This window comes from Corvus brachyrhynchos, unplaced genomic scaffold (assembly GCF_000691975.1).
Source record: "Corvus brachyrhynchos isolate BGI_N302 unplaced genomic scaffold, ASM69197v1 scaffold101, whole genome shotgun sequence".
Lineage (NCBI taxonomy): Eukaryota > Metazoa > Chordata > Aves > Passeriformes > Corvidae > Corvus > Corvus brachyrhynchos.
The window spans coordinates 14,454,924-14,473,148 of record NW_008237239.1 but is presented as its reverse complement, the minus strand read 5'-3'; the positions used below and the strand labels follow the sequence as shown (position 1 = coordinate 14,473,148).

The following is an 18,225-nucleotide window of genomic DNA, read 5'->3' as shown; positions in this document are numbered from 1 at the left end:
CCCCCCCGCCCCGCCCCCCCGGCCCAGCCACCGGCACAAGTACGTCAGTGGCAGCAGCCCTGACTTGGTCACTCGTAAGGTCCAGCTCTCGGTGAAAACCTTCCAGGAGGACAGCTCGCCGGTGGTGCGGCAGTCACTGCAGGAGGTCAGCGAGCCCCTCATGGCCGTGAAGCATCACGCGGCGGTGAACAAGCGCCACAGCCTGGAGGTCATCAGCAATATGGTGCGTGGGATAGAAGCCATGGCCTTAAAAACTTTGAACGCCCCTCTGCCACGCAGGAACACTTTGCGGGAGCAGGTGCAGCCGGAAGAGTCGGTTCAGATGGGGCACGAGGTTCAGCAAGTTCCTCATTACCACCACAAAAAGACATTTTCTGATGCCACAATGCTGATACACAGCAGTGAAAGCGAAGAGGAGGAAGAAACCCAAGAATCTGTGTCTCGGATAACAGCCCTCCATGAGAACATGGAGTACAGTGCTCAGCTGCAAGCTGCCTTGGCTAGAATACCAAATAAACCTCCTCCAGAGTATCCTGGGCCTCGTAAAAGTGTCAGCAACGGAGCACTGAGGCAGGACCACGTTAGCATTTCTGTGGCTGTAGCCAGGGCTAAGGCCATGAGGCCAGGGCCTTCCAAAGCCATCAGTGTCTCTCGAACTGATCAAGTGGCAATAAATGGGTCTTCCCTGGGGCCCTCTATCTCAGAGCCTGACCTCACCAGCGTGAAGGAGCGGGTCAAGAAAGAACCGGTCAAGGAAAGGCCCGTGTCGGAAATGTTTTCTATCGAGGACAGCATTATAGAAAGAGAGATCATGATGAGGGTAAGTGCCTTCCTCTGTTGCGGTGGCTTCTTGGAAATTAGTAATCACACAGGTCAACTTCCGTATCAGAAAACTGTTGGGTCAGTAAGCTCTGGGGAACATGTGGGTGGGAAGCTGTGGATTTGCTTAAAGTTGGGAAATGTGATATTAAGTGCCACATACAATTTGGTTTTGTGGGCCTTCAAGGGGGCTGATCCCATGCACTGCTTGGGCTTGTCTGTTTCCTCAGCTGTGGCTCTTTGGCTGCTGGCCAGACCTGTGTCTGACCCGGTTGAGGATGCCACCACCCTGGCAGCAGTGCTGGCTGGAGGTAGGTGGCAGGGCATGCAGCCAGGGATGAGAAGGCTGATGTCAAAGCCCCCCTTGATGCCTGCTTCCCTTCAGGATTTGAGGGCAGGGCGAGTCTGGAATGTGTTTGCTGAGATGGGTGGGAGGTTGTGTTTTTGGCACTGATGTTTTATTCCTCCTTTGCAAGGATGTCACGTGAAGTATCACATAATAATGGCAACTCAGGATTTTTTGCAATCAATCTTTAATTCCGTTTCCTGCCTCTTTATGTAACATAGTTGTCTGAATAAAACCCTGGTAGCTCTAGAGTATGGATTGTTGGTTTTGCCAGTAACTGAGGAACCGGATATCTAAATAGAGAAGCAGCAGATGTAGAGGCTGTGTGGTTGAGCATCTGGATTGTTTATTTTTTTAAAAATGCACTCAAGTATGAGAAATAGGGTTCTGTTAAACTTGCAATGAATTTAAAATAAGAAGTATTTAAAGGCAATGACAGAAATATGAGGGGTGCTTATCACTTAGTGACCTACATATGTAGCTGCTCTAGTGCTGTGAGCAGTACAGATGCAGTCACAGAAACCAAAGTGTATGCTGTAGTTCTTGTTTTCAGCACTGAGGTCTGAAACAAAAACAATTCCTGAAACAAATTAATAAAGCACCTAAATGGTCCAAAGCAGAAAAGAGTTTGTACTGTACAAGATCAATAACTTGCTAGATTTAAATACTACTGTATATTCAAGAAATTTTCTAAACATTATTCTTGTCCATTGGGCATCCTTGTGCTGATGTAATTGTTAGCAATAAAGCCTGAGCTACTAAATTGCAACATGGAGACTGAATTTAGTCCTTGCCAACTCCTAAACTTTAAATTTAAATTAAAACTTTAATGTAAAATAGATACTTGACTATAAAACATAATTTTTCATTAATGAATAGACATAGCAATAAGCATGCATATGCTCTTTTGATCTTCTGAGGAAAGAAAAATTAGTGAAAAGCAGGAGCCTACAGGATTTTAGGATGGAAATGAAGGTGGGAAGAGATCTTAGATGTTTGAATATTCTTGCTCTGCAATAGCCATTCAGATCACTTTGGTCAAAAGGTCCCTTTTTCTGTTGTTGTTTTGAAAGTAAAGGGGTAGCCTTAGCATTAAGCTTTTAAGGTGGTTTCAGCCTAGGTCAGGAATCTTGACATGTGGGGACCTTCCTTTTGTCACAGAAATCAGGTGTTACATTAATGGTAATTTGGTGACCATGACCTGTTAAGCACAGACTTTCTTCTCTTTCACCTTTGAAGTAATAAAAATAACATTCCCAAACAAAGGAAAAATACTTGCATTTCCTGCTTTCTGGAAGTATAAAAAGAAGCCAGAGTGGTTTGGATGTTTGTTTTTTTGCTTAGTGCTCTGGAGGAACCCAGTGGTGAGGAAAAAGCTCACAAGCTTTTGAAAAATCAAGCCATTTACGTATGTCTGAGGGCATTCAGGTTCAGTAGTGTGTTTCTAGGAGCTGAGCTTGGCCCATCTGGTGACCACAGCTTCCATATGTGTGCTGAGAACCAGGCACCCCTTCTGCTTATCCCTCCTTCCAAATCCAGCAGAAAGAGCTGTTAAGGAAATGGAATAAAATATTCCTAATTTGGGTACTTCTGGAGATGCTCTGTCTTTTTTGATGCTTCAGCTCCCAGTGGCATAAGGAGGGGGCAGCAGGATGAATTTAAAATTCATGCTCTGGTTCTCCATACCATATTATGATTCATGAATATGATAAATAATATCCCTCCCTGGCTGCTGTTGCATTCAGTTTCTGGGACATGCAAGCTCAGTTTTTAGTGCAAAATATATCATGGGTGCTGTTTGAATCACCATAAAAGCTGAGTGCATCAGAAGACTCCTCATTTTAAGTATTACCATCACAGAAGAGAAACAATGGCCTGTGTTTTAGTGCTTGTTATAGATTGAAATTACTGCTTTTTAAAAGATGCCCCAGGTATCTTGGCTTTGGTAGTGCTACTTTAACGTAACAGGGTGATGCTTTCTGCGTCCTGCATTCAGAATAACGTCTGCAGGAGAATGCTTGAGACTGTATTAGTGGCGTGTAAACTGTGTTACGTGCTGGGATTGCTTCTTTGAAATTAAAATTCTGTGCTCATGTAGGAGCAGGCCTTTGAGGAATAACAGGAAGAATAGAGGTTGTATTTGAATTTACGATGCTAATGGTGATCATCTGCATTCCTTGGCCAGAGAGTTGCAGATTTTGGAGATTAAAAAAACATTCCAGCATTTTACTGGCATTATAAATAATCACACAGAGATGAAAACGTGCCTTTTCTTGCCAAAAGAATCTAGAAAAGCAGAAGATGGCAGGCCTGGAGGCCCAGAAGAGGCCCTTGATGTTGGCAGCACTGAACGGACTGTCAGTTGCTAGGGTTCCAGTGCCGGAGGACAGCCAGGATGAAGTTGCCAAGGTGCCAATGGATGAGAGGGTAAGATGGAGCCTCGTGAAATGTTGCTTGTTCCCTTTGTTCCCAGCAGCATGAAGTATCTAAAATACTCAAATTTGATTTAAAATGTGAAAAAATGTTCTCTTAAAAGTTTTCAGAGCCATTAATGCAAAAGGTCTGTGGCTAACACTGGTATGTCTTTGAATGGAGGCAAAGCATTAAATGTCTTGAACATTTACTGAAGTCAGTGAAAATGGAGGCTCTTCTCTGTTTCACCTGACTTTACAATGTCGTACAAGATCAATCTGTAAATCTAACACTTAGCACAGTTTTCACTTGGTCAGGCGAAGTTCTGCAGTGCTCACCCATAGATACTGTCTTTCATGTTCTGATACAGCTGAGGAGTTTGGTTAATGTCTCTAATGGGATTAAATTTAAAAAAAAGAAGTTGTTTGCCTCCTGATGTCTGCACACACGAGTGCGTGCGTGTATATGGAATTTCAGAAATTAAAAACAGTTGCTGCTCTTAAGATTTGAGAAGCAAATTTGCAAAGAATCTTTCTGGTTTTCTGGATAGAATTTTGCAACCTTGTGTTGTCTGATACTCAGGGAGCAGCACTTCACCTCCACCTGTCAGTATGTGGGGTTGTGTTCAACCACAGACATTGCATCCTTGTGAGTTAGGCAGTATTTTGAACATGTGGGCCCCATCACACTTCTTGCAGTACAATCTTCTTCCGGAAAAAAAAATTAAAATATCTATTATGTTGAAATTGTGTATTCGTACTCAAATTCTTACTGAACCAAGATTATTTAGCACAGGTTTGCTTTTTATGCTATCAGTCTTCAAAAATGTGGAGGTGGAATGTAAAACTGAAAAATTTGCCTGTGGTTTCATTTGGTAGAAATAAGTGTGTAATACTTCCTCAGATAACTGCAGAAGGAGTGAGTGAGAGAATGCTATGGCTGTGTATTGGAATTCAAAGAACGGATGGATGGGTCTAGTGGTAAATGTTCTTCCCAGAAGCATTAATGGGGTTGGTGTTCCTTTTTGTTAAATCCTAGTGCAAAATCTTCAAGAGGAAGCTGGAAGAGGGGATGGTGTTTACAGAGTATGAGCAGATTCCAAAGAAAAAGGCAGATGGGATCTTCACCACTGCTGCCCTGCCTGAAAACACGGAGCGCAACCGCATCAGAGAGGTCATTCCTTATGAGGAGAACCGAGTGGAGCTGGTGCCGACCAAAGAAAATAACACAGGCTACATCAATGCTTCACACATCAAGGTAAAAGCCTGCTTGAGTTTTGCTTGGCAAATGAAGGTGTGCTAAAGCTTTGTTTGCATTTCTGGCTGCACAGCAGCATTTTCCTTACCTTTGGAGCTTCTGAAAAGGTTTAGGATGCATCATTATACCTTTGTGTGTCACCATGGGCATCTCTGAAGTCCCCTATCGACTAACATGCATAAGTTGATTTAACTGCTGGAGACTGGGAAGTCATTTTAGAGAGGCATCCTGGCTTTTTTGTGCCTACCTCTGCCAGCTTGTTGTGGAATGGCTTTATTGGTTAGTGTAGGAAGAGGTGCCATGGTTATTAAACCTCATGAAAGTGCATTAGATCAGCCACAATACCTGCAGAGTGAGAAAGAAATTTTTTTAAGTATGGACTGACTTACTAATAAGATCCCTGCATCTCTGACTGGAAACTGCATTGAACTTCCATGTTTCAAGTCATATTTTTAACAAGAAACTTCAGATTTCATGTTAATTCAATATAGAAATAATTAAAGATATGATCTGACTGTATTTACAAGCATGGTCAGTTTCAACAGTGAACTATGCTCCAGTGACTGCAGATGTTTGTTTTTCTTTAAGCTTCCAGCAGTATTTGCAAAGTCCTCTGTTGGCTTTTACTGTACCCTGAGAGAAGTAACAGAAATTGCCTGCATCAGATGACAGATTCTGTTGTAAGAGAGGGTTGTCTGTGTTTTCTCATTGTCAAAATCCAAATTAAAACGAAATAATTCAAAAATAATTAATAAAACATCCTGTTAAATTAATATTTTCCTTGAGTAAAATCCTTTTAAAAGTTTAAAGACTCTTGGTGGCCTTGGCTGTGATTTACGGTATTAAATCCTGGTGGTCCAAAACAATTTCTGAACCAGGATCTGGGCAGTTTATCACTTTTCTGCATAGCCTGGTAGGAAGCAGATACTGAGTTTTAGCATAATCAGACATTGCTATGATGATGAATTTCTGAGCCCAGAATTTTCCACCTACAAATTAGGTGGAGGGGAAAAAAATAAAAAAGATATTCCTAAATGATGCCATTTTCCCTGGCTAATTTTGAGTCCACATTTTATCTTGTGTGTCGCTGTTGGACACAGACACATCTTGTGTCCATAGAGCACCCAGGAACAGGCAGCAGTGTTTTGATGCCTGACAGAGGGCCTTGGCAGGGTTTTCCTCCTGCACTCGGAGCAGCGCTTTCAGAAGCCAAGCAGATGTGCTTTTGCTTAGAAGGTGAAATTGCATCTGTGAAATTTACCTCAGCAGCACACTGTGTGTCTGTGTTCTCAGCCCAATATTTAATTTTTAATTTCCTGCAGTTAGGGCATTAGAATGCAGTAAACATTCCAGGCATCCTATTCCCTTCAGACTATTTATGGGCCTTTCATGTCATGTGCCAGGAGGCTGGATATTTGGACCAGAAGTCAGTAGACAAAGAAGACTCCTCTGTCATCCTGATAAGATCCATGCCTGGAGGATTCCAGCTCCCACTGCTTGGTCTGCAAGCACTGCAGTTTTACAATAATTCTCTGCTTATTTACCATGGATTGTTGCTGTTAGATGCAAGGATCATCATCTATACCAAAGAGAAAAATTGTAATTAAATTTATGGATTAAGCAAAAAGGTTCTTAAGAGCACTTCATCTGACTGTTTGGGCCAGGTCAGTATTGACTTAGAAAGCTCAGTAACACTGTACTAGCACTCATGGCTGCAGACCATCAGTCCAAGTGCAGGATGCTGTTTAGGGCTGAGAGTTTGTATTAATTCCCATCTAGTACAAGAACTTGAGAAGTCTGCCTGCTTTAGTCTTGCAGTTTTTAACCATCATTCAAAAACGAAAATGCTGCATAGTATGAAATAAAGAAAAGGAGCTGATGTACAGGGTTGAACCGTTTTCAGTGAAGTGAGAAACTTGTTGTCATACAAAAACTGTGTTATTTACAGGTGTAAAACCCCAAGCATCTCAGCTTAATAAACAGTTGTTTGACTAACAAGTAAATTGATTCTATTTCTGAAAATGTATTCAAAGACTTGTACCTCAAACACAGTGTATGGTTGAACCTGTCAGAGTTATTGATTGTTCCTTGTAGCGTTGTCTGCCAGTACGTTGATATTTATGGATGTGTCAGCATTTTTGTTGTAAATCATCTTCTCTGGGATTTATAACTTTGGGAGAAGTGGCTCTGGGCTAATAAACAGAATTAGGAGGCCTTAGCCTGAGAAGGAAAAATATTTCAACTTTCCAAAATAATTAGTTCATCTGGTTCTGCTGGTAAGCGTATTTTTGAAATGATATGTAGTAGTTCTAAAAGCACTTCGGCTTTTTACGTAAAATGTTAAAAAAAATTTTTTTGTAAGCCTTTTCTGATGTATAGCAAATTATGTGTCATAAAATTACGATTTTTTTATACACAAGTGATTTTTTTTTTTTTTAACTGTCTCTGTCAGTTAAATGAAGCTGTGTTTTATACTGGCTAACTGCAAGGTAATGCTGGCTCTGTTGAGGGCACTACAGAATTTACAGTGTGTAAATCTGTGTGTTAATACTTTGAAAAGAATTTCATTACATGTCATGCAAATACACAAGTATTTCTGTAAGATGTGGTTAGTAAACCAGTTGTGTATTGGGAAATAGATTTACATGACTACAGCTTTGGATAATTTAAATTTCTCATGGTGTTTGAAAGCCATTTAATGTAGCCAGTTTACTGGATTTACTTTATGGTAGTTTTTAGGTTCTGAACTGAAAAACCCAAGACAAGTGAGGAAGAGTAACTTGAAATGAAGCCTGTCTGGATCTCATCTCTAACTGGCAACAGGCCTGTCAAGCTCTGCTATGTGCAGCGTGTTGGCATAGCTGCATCTTCAGCAGTGACCAGTGTAGGAAGAGGCTGTTTAATAAATCACTTTTTGCCTGAATGGAAAATAATTGAGGGCAGTCTGAACCAGCAGAGGCCTTTAGCTCGTCAGGCACAGTGTCATTTGTGTTCAGGCATTCTGCACCTGCCCTGTGTTAATTTGCAGCAGGGCAATGCCTTTTTAATGCATGTAGGCACCTCCTCTGGTCCTTAGCTTTTCTTTCATTCTTGGTCTGTCACCAAGCCCAGGGGTGTCAGTCAGCTGCTTATTTGTACTTAAGCCATATCAGACACAGGGCCTCAAAAAAATCCCCAATTTTTTTTGTTTGGTTGGTTGCTGGTTTGGTTTTTTGTTTGGTTTTCTTTTCATCTGTATGATCCAGATGCAATGGCAAGAAAGATAGACAGCATTTAGGCCAAAGCTTTGTTTATGGGCATCAAGACAGGATGTGGAAACACTGAAGGTTATGTTTTGTCAGATTTGCTCTTATCAAGAGGATGATTTTTGTTCATAATTCTGAACAAAAGTAGAAGAACAAAGAAGTAAAGATTTCACTGTAGTCTCTTTTGTTTAAAAGGCAGTTCTGGCACAGACGCTGCTGAGAATTTGGGCCCTGACTGGTTGTTTCTTTTTCCCTCTCTCCCAGGTGACTGTAGGTGGAGAGGAGTGGCACTACATTGCTACCCAAGGGCCCCTGCCACACACATGCCATGACTTCTGGCAGATGGTGTGGGAACAGGGGGTGAATGTTATAGCCATGGTCACAGCTGAGGAGGTACGTGAAACCACAGAATAGTTCTTTCTGATGTGAGCAAATCTCCTGTTATCATCACCTCCCACTCCAATAACCTGTTCTTTCTATCAACATCCCCTTTTCCTCTGGCTCTGTTTGAACATATGCCTGTACTGCTCTCATACTACACTTCCTAACTTTCTGACACTCAGCTTGGCAAGTGCTAAAGCGAAACAAGCAGGAGCCCTCCTTCCTCCTGCTTGGGCCAACCCAAACAAAGATGTTTCCATTGGAATGTGAGAGTGCTGAACTTGCTCCTGGTTAAAATGACAGAGATTTCCACACCGTCCAAGGCCAGTTCTGCATACCATCTCTCTTATCAGCTGAAAAGAGACCAGGAGCTGTTATTTCCATAGAAGTGTCTGTGTAAAAAAAACCCAAAAAAAACCCAAACAAAAACACCCCACAACTTTTTATTCCTATGCCAAGCAAAACAGTTATTCCTATTGTAATCCAAGAACTATGTGCTATGTTGTAAAAACTGGCACGTTGTTAACTAACACCACATTCGGCTTCATTCCTGGTTGCTTTCAGCAAACACAGGGAGTAGCAGAGCACATCAAGTCACTGTCCGGCTCTCAAGCCTGAGCAAAACCAGACGCTTAGAAGCTGCTGAAGAGATTCTCCTTCTATTTAAGAGAGGCTTCCCCACGAGGAGAGTATTTCCCAAGGTATTGTAGGCAGTAGCTGGCTTTCATCATGAGACAAGAGTCAGTTCTTCAAGTAGTTTTACACTTAGAAATATTATATGGCTGAGAGGTTTTAATAGGTGTTTTCTTTACTTTGTGGCATGCTCCTTGCTCTTGTAGTACTTTAAAATAAGAATACTTGGCTTATCCACAGAGTTTTATGCCCTTTGTAGAGAATTAAAATTGCAGGAACTAACGGCTTTTTGTCTTGTTATTAAGGAGGGAGGAAGAAGTAAGAGCCATCGTTACTGGCCTAAACTGGGCTCTAAGCACAGCTCAGCCACTTACGGGAAGTTCAAGGTGACAACCAAGTTCCGCACAGACTCTGGCTGCTTTGCAACTACTGGTCTGAAGGTCAAGCATCTTCTCTCTGGACAAGAGAGGACAGTGTGGCATTTGCAGTATACTGACTGGCCAGACCATGGCTGTCCAGAAGAAGTCCAAGGCTTTTTATGTAAGATTTTCTTGAATTTGCATGATAAAATACATCAAGAAAAAGATTGCTCACACTGGATTCAGTTCACTGTACCTAGTTACAGCTGGGAGTGATATCAAGTAGTTGTTGCTGTGGCATATGCAGGCTTCAACTAAGTTATACTTCGCTGCAACTTGGAGGAAAAAAAATGGGATTCAAGAGGTAGGAGCTAAGGTGATTAGCAGGAAGAAAAATCCAAGCAACAGTGCCAAAAACTCAGGAAATTTTAAATAATAGGATACTTCTGCTGGCTGATCTGTTGGTTAAAGTTACTGCTGTTTCCCTAATGAGTGTAGGAGATAATAGGCTGTATACAAATGTGGTTAGAGAGGTCTGGGTGAGAGACGATGAGTTGCTAGTGAAATATGGTGCATCTTCTCCAGTTTTTCTTTCTGTAAAAGAGCAGAGGGCTCTATCACACCTGCAGTAAGTCTGAGCTCACTGCCACCCTTGTAAGCACATGTACCCTTAAGCCTACCCAGGTAGGCTTAAGGGCCTGACCAGTTACATATGGTCCAGGTTCATGGATTTCTGAAAATACAGCAATTTCATTGATCTGTAATGTGTTGATAGCACTTCCTGATTCTTGCCAAGTAATAAGCCCTCCCATATTAAGTAATAGGAATTCAACCATTAGTTAAGACACATCTCTGGCACTACAGTAGAGAACAATGCAGGAATCTTTAAATTACCACTGAAGGAGTCTGAACATGGTATACTGATGTGTTGGAGATGCCTGCCCTCTTAGTTCCTGACAGTTTTGCAGCTGCAGCTCTGTGGCAGCTAAGTCCTCTCTCAGGAAGGTCCATTAGTTCCTCTTCAGTCTTGCCGCAGCTACAGTCCTTTAGTGATCCATTCTCCTTTGCATGGTACACACTTGATGTAAGTAAGGGATCCTCCTTTCCCCAGATCTGTCACCAAGGCAAAAAATAAAAAATGGCATTTCAGTTTCAGCAAAGGAGTGCCAAGGGATCTCTTGAAGGAAAAGCTATTGCCCAATTCTTCATTTGTTCCATACTCTGTTTCTCCTACCAACCCCAGTTGCTGTGGTTGGGCATGGCAGTAATTGGAACCTAACTGTCCCCATTTCCTCTCTTCCATTGTTTGCCACCACTTAGAGTCCCGTTTCCCTGTGTGCATTAAAATGCAGCTTTTCTGATGTTGGTAGGCCTCCAGCCCCATCCTGCCTGGGGGGAGAGGACAGCTGGGGCTGCAGTGCCCTGACACCAAGGGTCAGAGCAGGAGAGTGCAGCTTGGGTCTCACTTCCCACTCGGAGTGCTGGCAAGCTGAGTGAGCTTCCAGCACATGAGGTTCTCAGAGTGGTCTGACAGCAGGATGTGTTGAATGACACTAGGACAGCCACACAAGGCAGCTGTTCCTGAGTCCTGGGCTTTCTACAAATGGCTTCAGGGAAAACAAAGCAGTGATATCCCAGAAGGGCTTGTGGCTATTGAGAAACAAAGCCTGAGCAGAGAGTGAGGGGGAGATTCTGTCACAGTCTAGAAGGGAGAAGGAAGAGAGGGAACAGGGCAGATGGATGCTCGCTTCCCATCTGATACTGGCTTTGACAGGCAGTAGTTTCAATGGGACTTAGCTGTTGTTTTGATCCCAGCCTGTTAATAGCAGGAATTGCTGTAAGTAATGTCTAGAATCATCTGCTTAGGGGACCTGGAAATTTGCAAGGGGGAAAACAGAATTTAATTTTTTAAAAGAACTATTTAATTTAAAGGAGCAGACTCCCAAGTAATAATTGACACCCAGCTGGTACTTGCTGGATGCAGTGCTGTTCAGTGCACCCTGGCCAAGATAATTATTATGCTGTAAAAAATGTAAATTATTGCCACTTTGACAGAGAATAACTTTTTCACATTCTCCCCTGTCTCTCCCTCCCCCCCTAAATTTTACATTTAGACATGCAGATGTTTGCATCCTTGCCTGCATTTTCTCTTGCAGCTTACTTGGAGGAGATACAGTCAGTGCGTCGGCACACCAACAGCGTGCTGGACAGCAGCAACACCTGCAACCCTCCCATTGTGGTCCACTGCAGTGCAGGGGTGGGGAGGACTGGAGTGGTCATCCTAACAGAACTCATGATTGGCTGCTTGGAGCATAATGAAGTAAGTCAGCTTTGTTTTCAAACCCTGAGCTTGTCCCTTGGCTAACTGGCTACATTTCTGAGGTTGAAATTAAAAGGCATTGAAGTGCGTTCTTTCTCTACCTCTGTGAGCAATGTGACAGGCAGAGATTCCCCATGGCAGGTTACTTGCTGTAGTTTTCTGTATAGTTGATATTATGGGGGTTTTTTTGTTAGGATTATTTTAATACATTCAAAGATAGGGCTTTCTTCTCTCTTTTAAGAATTTAGTCTAATTCATACCTGTATTTAATTAAAAGTCTAGAGACAGTGTGTTTACAAGCACTGCCTGAGAGAGGCTAGAGAATAATGTCCTTGCTCTTTCAACTGAAGTTTTCTGCTCTCTAAATTCTCTCCTCGGGCTCCTTCCTCGCTCCTGTAGGGACTGTAATCTCACCTGGACTGAAACTTAACTGTGTTTTAAGGATAAGTATATTCCTGTGGGGAATAGGGCTTTAGGATTTGCAGCCAGCATTACGAGTAACACAGTCTGGAGTTAAGAGCCCCAGTAGAGTAACCATGGGTAGCAACTTGCTTTTCATCTGCTACTGGGAAACTGTCTAGGAAGAACATCACATCTTGATTATCAACGTGCCACACAGTTTTCATGACAGCTATGGAAACCAGGGGCTTCTCTTGCCAAAGAAAATGCTCAAAGACCAAAGCTGCTTGTAGAGATAAGAATGCAGAAAGAGTGACAAATAGACATATATCATCTGCCCCTCCCAATAATCAGCCACTGGGTGAGCTCAGGGAAGACTGAGGACTCCAGCAACTCATCATTCTGGAGTTACAAGATCCCTAGAGATCCTGGGCTCATATCAGCTGAGACAAACCTCTTCCAACTCTGCTTGGGCCACACCGAAGGTGAAGGTGTCCCGTAGATCTGTGTCACAGCTGACACTTTGTTTTCTTGCTTTTTATTGGGAGTGGGAGGTGTTGGGGGGGGTGGTGGCAGCTGGAAGAGAAAGGGAAGGAAGGTAGCTTGGCCAAGAAAGGGCCCACAGCGATGTGTCTTGGGAACCCAGCAGCCTCCCAGTGCTTGCTGCTGCTCAGTAGCTGCTCTGGTGTGGGGCAATGGCACCGACTCTTGAGCCTGCTTTACTTTCCTTATGCACTGGCATGTGGAAGTGACTGCTTCTGTTGTTCACACAACAGCCATGAAATTTCTGCATGCCAGAGGAAAGCTGGAGAGTTAAAAAAGCCATCCCTGAATTGCTTGTGAGCATCAGTGTAGCCATGTCTGCTTTACAGCATCCTCTGTATGTGCACAGAAGCAAACTCTAAAGGTTGTGCAACAGCGTCTGGCCACCTCAGTGTACAGAAGTCAGTCTGTGGTTTACTTAAGTCACCCATTGGGCAAAGAGTAGCTTTGGCAAAGGCAGCACCTCAACATCTAAGCATGAGGTTCAGCCTTGACATCATTCATAAGAGTTTTCATGAACTTCACTAGGTCCTGATGGTAGTGCTCGATAATAAAGGATTTCTCTGATGTCCCTTAATTAAAGCATTCTTTTGTCTTGATTAATAATGAAAATCATCATTAACATTAAATACAATTTTCATGAAGGGTTTTGTTTCTCTAGATTGTACCAAGTTAATGTTTTTGGTTTTTTAAAACCTAATTTTAAAAAAAGATTAAAAATCTTGACAGCATGTTTTCAGTTTGTGACAGATTCTGCACAGAGGGGTTCCTCTTCATTTGTTTATTTTGTAGTAGAATTGATTGGGGTTTCTTCCTGAAATAAAATTACTTATCGCTTAAAATGTTTTAGTCTTAGGAATTGGTTTTCACAGAAGTGTCCTAGCAAATAAATGTATTAACATTTTAGCAGTGAGAGAAAATCAGAGTTTGAAAATTTTGATACAGACTATTTTGGAAAGCCTGCAGCAGTGCTGGAACAAAAACCAGAACTCTTGCGCCTGAGGTTTCAGATTTAGGTAAAAAGCCATGTTTAATCAAATTCTATACAGCTTCAGTCACTGTGGCTTCTGGGCAATGGCTGGTTGAGTCTAAAGCTGTATCTCATTGCAGGGGTAGAGTTTCAGTAACTGCTGCATGGCATGTAAATGTCACGTCATTACATCCTTACTGCTGTAGACACGTAGTACGAGAAAGTAATTGAGAACCTGCTCTATCAACTTTTAGTCCAGACTTGGCACTGGGACATTAACTCATGATTGCATCTACAGCATGCTTTCACATGGGAGGTCTTTACTTTGGGAGGCAGAAAGGAGTTAACATTTTTGTTTGATCTGTTTGCAAGTGCCAGATTAGGAATTCTGCTTACCTGGAATTAAATACTAAGCTGTCTATAAATAGCAAGGCTGAATAGGCAGGATGAGGTTTTCTTCCATTTCTGAAATAAGGCAAAGCCATCTCCATTTTGAGGAGGTGCATGGAACACAGTGTGCCTACTAAAAACCAATGAGCTGCTGAGGGACAAACATGATGTGCAGGTCAAAGCTGGCCTACATTTTTGCTGTAGTTGTTCAGGTAAGATCAGGTTCCACATGACTCTGCTCAGCAAGGACCATGTGGCTTTCATAAGCATCTGAGTCCACAGGGAGGCTTTCTCCAAGTTAGCCAAGTTAACTGGAAAGAGCTTCCATTTTTCTTTGCACCTGTTTGATAATAATATGGCATTACTCATCCCAAATATTTACACTTGTTGGCTCTCTAGAGATGTCCTTTTATAACAGCTTGTTGGGCTATGTGGCAGAATATTTGGCCTTGTTTTCAGAAAGTGATAGCCTATGAGTTAATACTTGTTTACATGGAATGGAGATTCTGAGTTTTATATATATGGACAGAAATGGATATGCAGCGTGATTTTTATTTTAAACTTTCCAGGAAACTTCAGATGTGCCTGGAAGCAGATTCCATGCTCAGTTGGGCCTCCAAGGCTTAGCAGCAATCTCAGTCAAAAGACTTGCTAAGTTTCTCTTGGTGTTTCTGCAATGGCAAGTGGGCATTACAAAGTGCAGTTTATGTTGCCTGATAGGGTAGCTGTTCTTTAGTCTTATATCTTGAACTGCTTAAGAACTTCCTCAAAACCAGTATGTATCTTAGTGCTCACATTTACTGCTGCCATAGAAGGTTTGTGCCACTCAGCTTGGCTCACATTACACGCTGTTTGAATTTGAGCCTGGCAGGCTGAGCTTCATGGCTCAACAACTTCTCAATAGCTCCTCGTGTACCTGTTTCTAACAGATAAAACACAACAGCATCATAGGTTTTTGGCTCCCTAAATGCCAGAAATCTGATGATAGCATCCTAATGAAATGTGCAGTGATTTCTAACACTTCACCTCATGGGCCTCTGTTTCACAGAACTCATTTGGTTTTGAGTTCAGACTATTACAGGCTGTCTGTGCCCCAGTGGGCTCAATGGGGTTAGGGATGTGCTTTCCCAGTAGATCTCCTTATCTCTGCCTACTTACTTCAGTTCCTGCTGCAGAGCATTTTCAGGGCACACGAGTGAGTTTCTTTTGGATGAAACTAAGCTGGAAGATGCCTTCTTGGAGAACCCGTAATGTGTCCCAGGGGATGTTCAGAAGGTGGCAACAAACTGATGCTGGACTGGAGTCTGCAAAACACGTGTTGTGGATACTGGGTCTTTTGTTTCACTTTACAGACCTATTTCTCCTGGAGCATTATTTGCTAACATACACTTGACTGTAGGAAGTCAGATGTTGGAGTCCCTGGATCTTTTGGTGGCAGTGAGTTCCCTTCTGCTTTAGTGAAAGGATCTGTATCTTTGCCTGCATATTTAGTTTTGTCCACGGAACCTATAGTATAGCTCCCTGTGTCAGATAACTGATATTTGAGACAGTGATCGTTTGATTTAATAAACCCAGATCCTTATGCTTTTTTTTTTCCCTTTGCTTTACAGAAGATGGACGTTCCTGTGATGCTGAGACACCTGCGGGAGCAGAGAGTGTTTATGATCCAGACCATAGCCCAGTACAAATTTGTCTACCAAGTGCTCATACAATTCCTGCAAAACTCGAGACTTATTTAATCTTTTCAAACATCCCAGACCCAGCATTGTGGATCTGACTGAACCTTACTGATGAACAAGGGGAACTGCCTGGACAACACTGTGTGCATATATTGCACTTTTTAAAGTTGTCTTGAAAGTAAGGAATGATGGTTCTTTACTAGTCTCCCGTGGATTATTTTATACAAAATATAATTTATTTTTCTTGGAATAACTTCTGAATTACTTTAATAACTCATAAAACTTATAGTGTCCTTCAAAGTGAACCACATTTGACATGGCTGGTCTGCATTGTAACATGTCTGTAAGGAAGGCAATCCTTTGTAAAGGTAGTTTGCTGGCTTTTATTTTGCTACACAGCTTCTGAAACCTACAGTTATTTGGCAGTGGGCTTTTTCTCACGTAAGGACATTCTGGACCCAGTATGTGTCTTCCCTGGTAAAAACAAGACCTGCTAGATGTCAGCTACTGCTCTGTGTGAGTGGAAGGTAAGGGTGCACAGCATGGAGACCTGAGCTTCTTCACGTGTAGTGGGCACGTTACAGAGGGCTCAAGCACAGGACATTGTGAGGACAGAGAGTTTTGGGTGCTAAACTATTCAAATTCCACAAGAATTACAGTTTTAGATTAGTCCTTGAAAAATCAATGCTGGATCTTTTAAAGGAGGCCTTCTGCTGCTGTGTGCAGCCCTTGAAGGGATTCATAAGAAGCAATGTAGGGTGAAGTGCAGTGATCTACAGCAGGCTGAAGTCAGTGAATGAGTCTTTCCAATAACTGGTGGACTGAGAGTTGAACAGCAGAGAATATTCAACCAAATGTATCTGGAAAAAAAGCCATATCAAGCACCTTCTCATGAATTACACTGAAAGTATTATTGCCTTGAGGCTCACCTCCTGTAGAAAAGGAATCTCATTTAAATTAGGCATCTCCAGCTGCCTTAGTTTTCATGTGTGAACTATCGTTGGATGGCTAGAGAATGAATCAGGCTAGAGAGGAGCCTTGGAAGTCTCTGGTCCCAGCCCCGCTCACCCCACTGCTAGCTTTAAACTTGGATAGGCTTGTTCATGGTCACATCCAGTTTCAGAATTCTCAAGGGTGAAGATTTCACAGCCTCTCGGGGCACATGATGCAATGCAGTTACTTTGTCATGGTGAAATCACCTTTGTCAGTATCCCTTCCCCAGATACTTTCAATTTTAATCCTATTGTCGCTTTTCTGTTGCATCCCCGCCTCCAAACCCTGGTCAATGTACAAAGGCCTAAGCCTATAAGCACTCGTAATTTCAGCACTAAAGGGACTAAAATCAGTGGGGAGCTGAAGCTAAGGTTCTGTACCAGAATGTTTCTCAAATATGTTTAAAACAGCACTGTGTTGATTTGGTACTTTGCAATACAGGCCTAATGAGGTGACGAAGATTCTGGTGAAGACTTGTAGCCCCCAACAAATGGAGAGGAATTATTTTGCTGTAATACCTTGACCACGTTCTTTTTAGGGATCAGTTGAGTTTTCAGTCAACTTCAGTTTTCCTCTAATTTCTTCTGCCAGTGCCAACATATCTCTTGTTAAATTAGCAGCAACCATTTAAAGTCTTTTCAGCAGCATCTGCATGGTAATTGCAGAGAGATGCTTTATATCTGGGAAAAAAGCCAAGGAATAAACCTTGAAGCAAAGTGTATTAAATTAGTTATCTCGTTATAACTTTTTGAATAATTTCCTAATGATGAATTAAGTTTGAACTCAGAGCTGTCAAGTCCCATTGCTCCACTTAGATATGAGAAGTAGAAAATCAGGAGGGAAAAGAATCTGTTCCTATGTCTTATTATTCAGCTGCTCTTGGCTGAAATGTGTATTTCTGCTGCTACAACGAGCACAGGAAAGTTCTTGCATAAGAGAGTGTGAAGAGCTGTGTTTGAAGGGAAGAAAATTACGCACATGTTTTTTATGCAAAGATGCATCATAGGTGTCTTAGAAAAACATTAATTAGAAAAAGGCACTAAAAATCCTTTCCAAATTAAGTCAGTGCCTATTAATGAGCCAAATAAGTGGCCATGTAGTAAACAGTCATTTCAATTAACTCCTAATGTGGCTGGTATGGTAGATAGAGGCCAATGTGAGTCACTTTTTCCCTTTCATTGTCAAAGAACGGTAATTTTAAACTTTTCCTTTCATCTGACTTCAATGTATTTTTCCCTGCTAGATTTTATCTTGACTAGATCGGTTAATATCATAAGTGAATTGGGCTGGTGCATGTCTTCAGAGGTTCTTTTCTACCCCAGCTTACAAGCAGCCCTCAGCATGCTGATGTTTTATGGTTGAAATGTGATACAGTTTTGTAAGGGAAAAAATGAACCTTCTCACTTTGAACCTGTTGTAGTTTTATCAGGCCAAAATTGCTTGGGCAGTATTTCCTAACCTTTAGGGAGTGACAGGAAA

General features: G+C 42.1%; 1 protein-coding gene across 2 annotated transcripts in view; it reads left to right on the top strand.

Moving 5' to 3' along the window:
* PTPN14 (protein tyrosine phosphatase, non-receptor type 14) overlaps positions 1 to 18,131 on the top strand; it is a 71,294-nt gene extending 53,163 nt beyond the window's left edge. The window contains exons 13-19 of one of the 2 annotated variants that reach the window (XM_017730027.1): positions 40 to 820; positions 3,449 to 3,592; positions 4,616 to 4,834; positions 8,344 to 8,472; positions 9,399 to 9,633; positions 11,609 to 11,772; positions 15,685 to 18,131. In XM_017730027.1, coding sequence (XP_017585516.1) covers positions 40 to 820; positions 3,449 to 3,592; positions 4,616 to 4,834; positions 8,344 to 8,472; positions 9,399 to 9,633; positions 11,609 to 11,772; positions 15,685 to 15,813 — 1,801 coding nt within the window. In that variant the 3' untranslated portion in view covers positions 15,814 to 18,131. Of the gene's footprint in view, positions 1 to 39; positions 821 to 3,448; positions 3,593 to 4,615; positions 4,835 to 6,237; positions 7,228 to 8,343; positions 8,473 to 9,398; positions 9,634 to 11,608; positions 11,773 to 15,684 lie in introns of those variants that run through there. The other variant, XM_017730028.1, reaches the window with a different exon arrangement.
* The last annotated feature ends 94 nt before the right edge of the window (positions 18,132 to 18,225 follow it).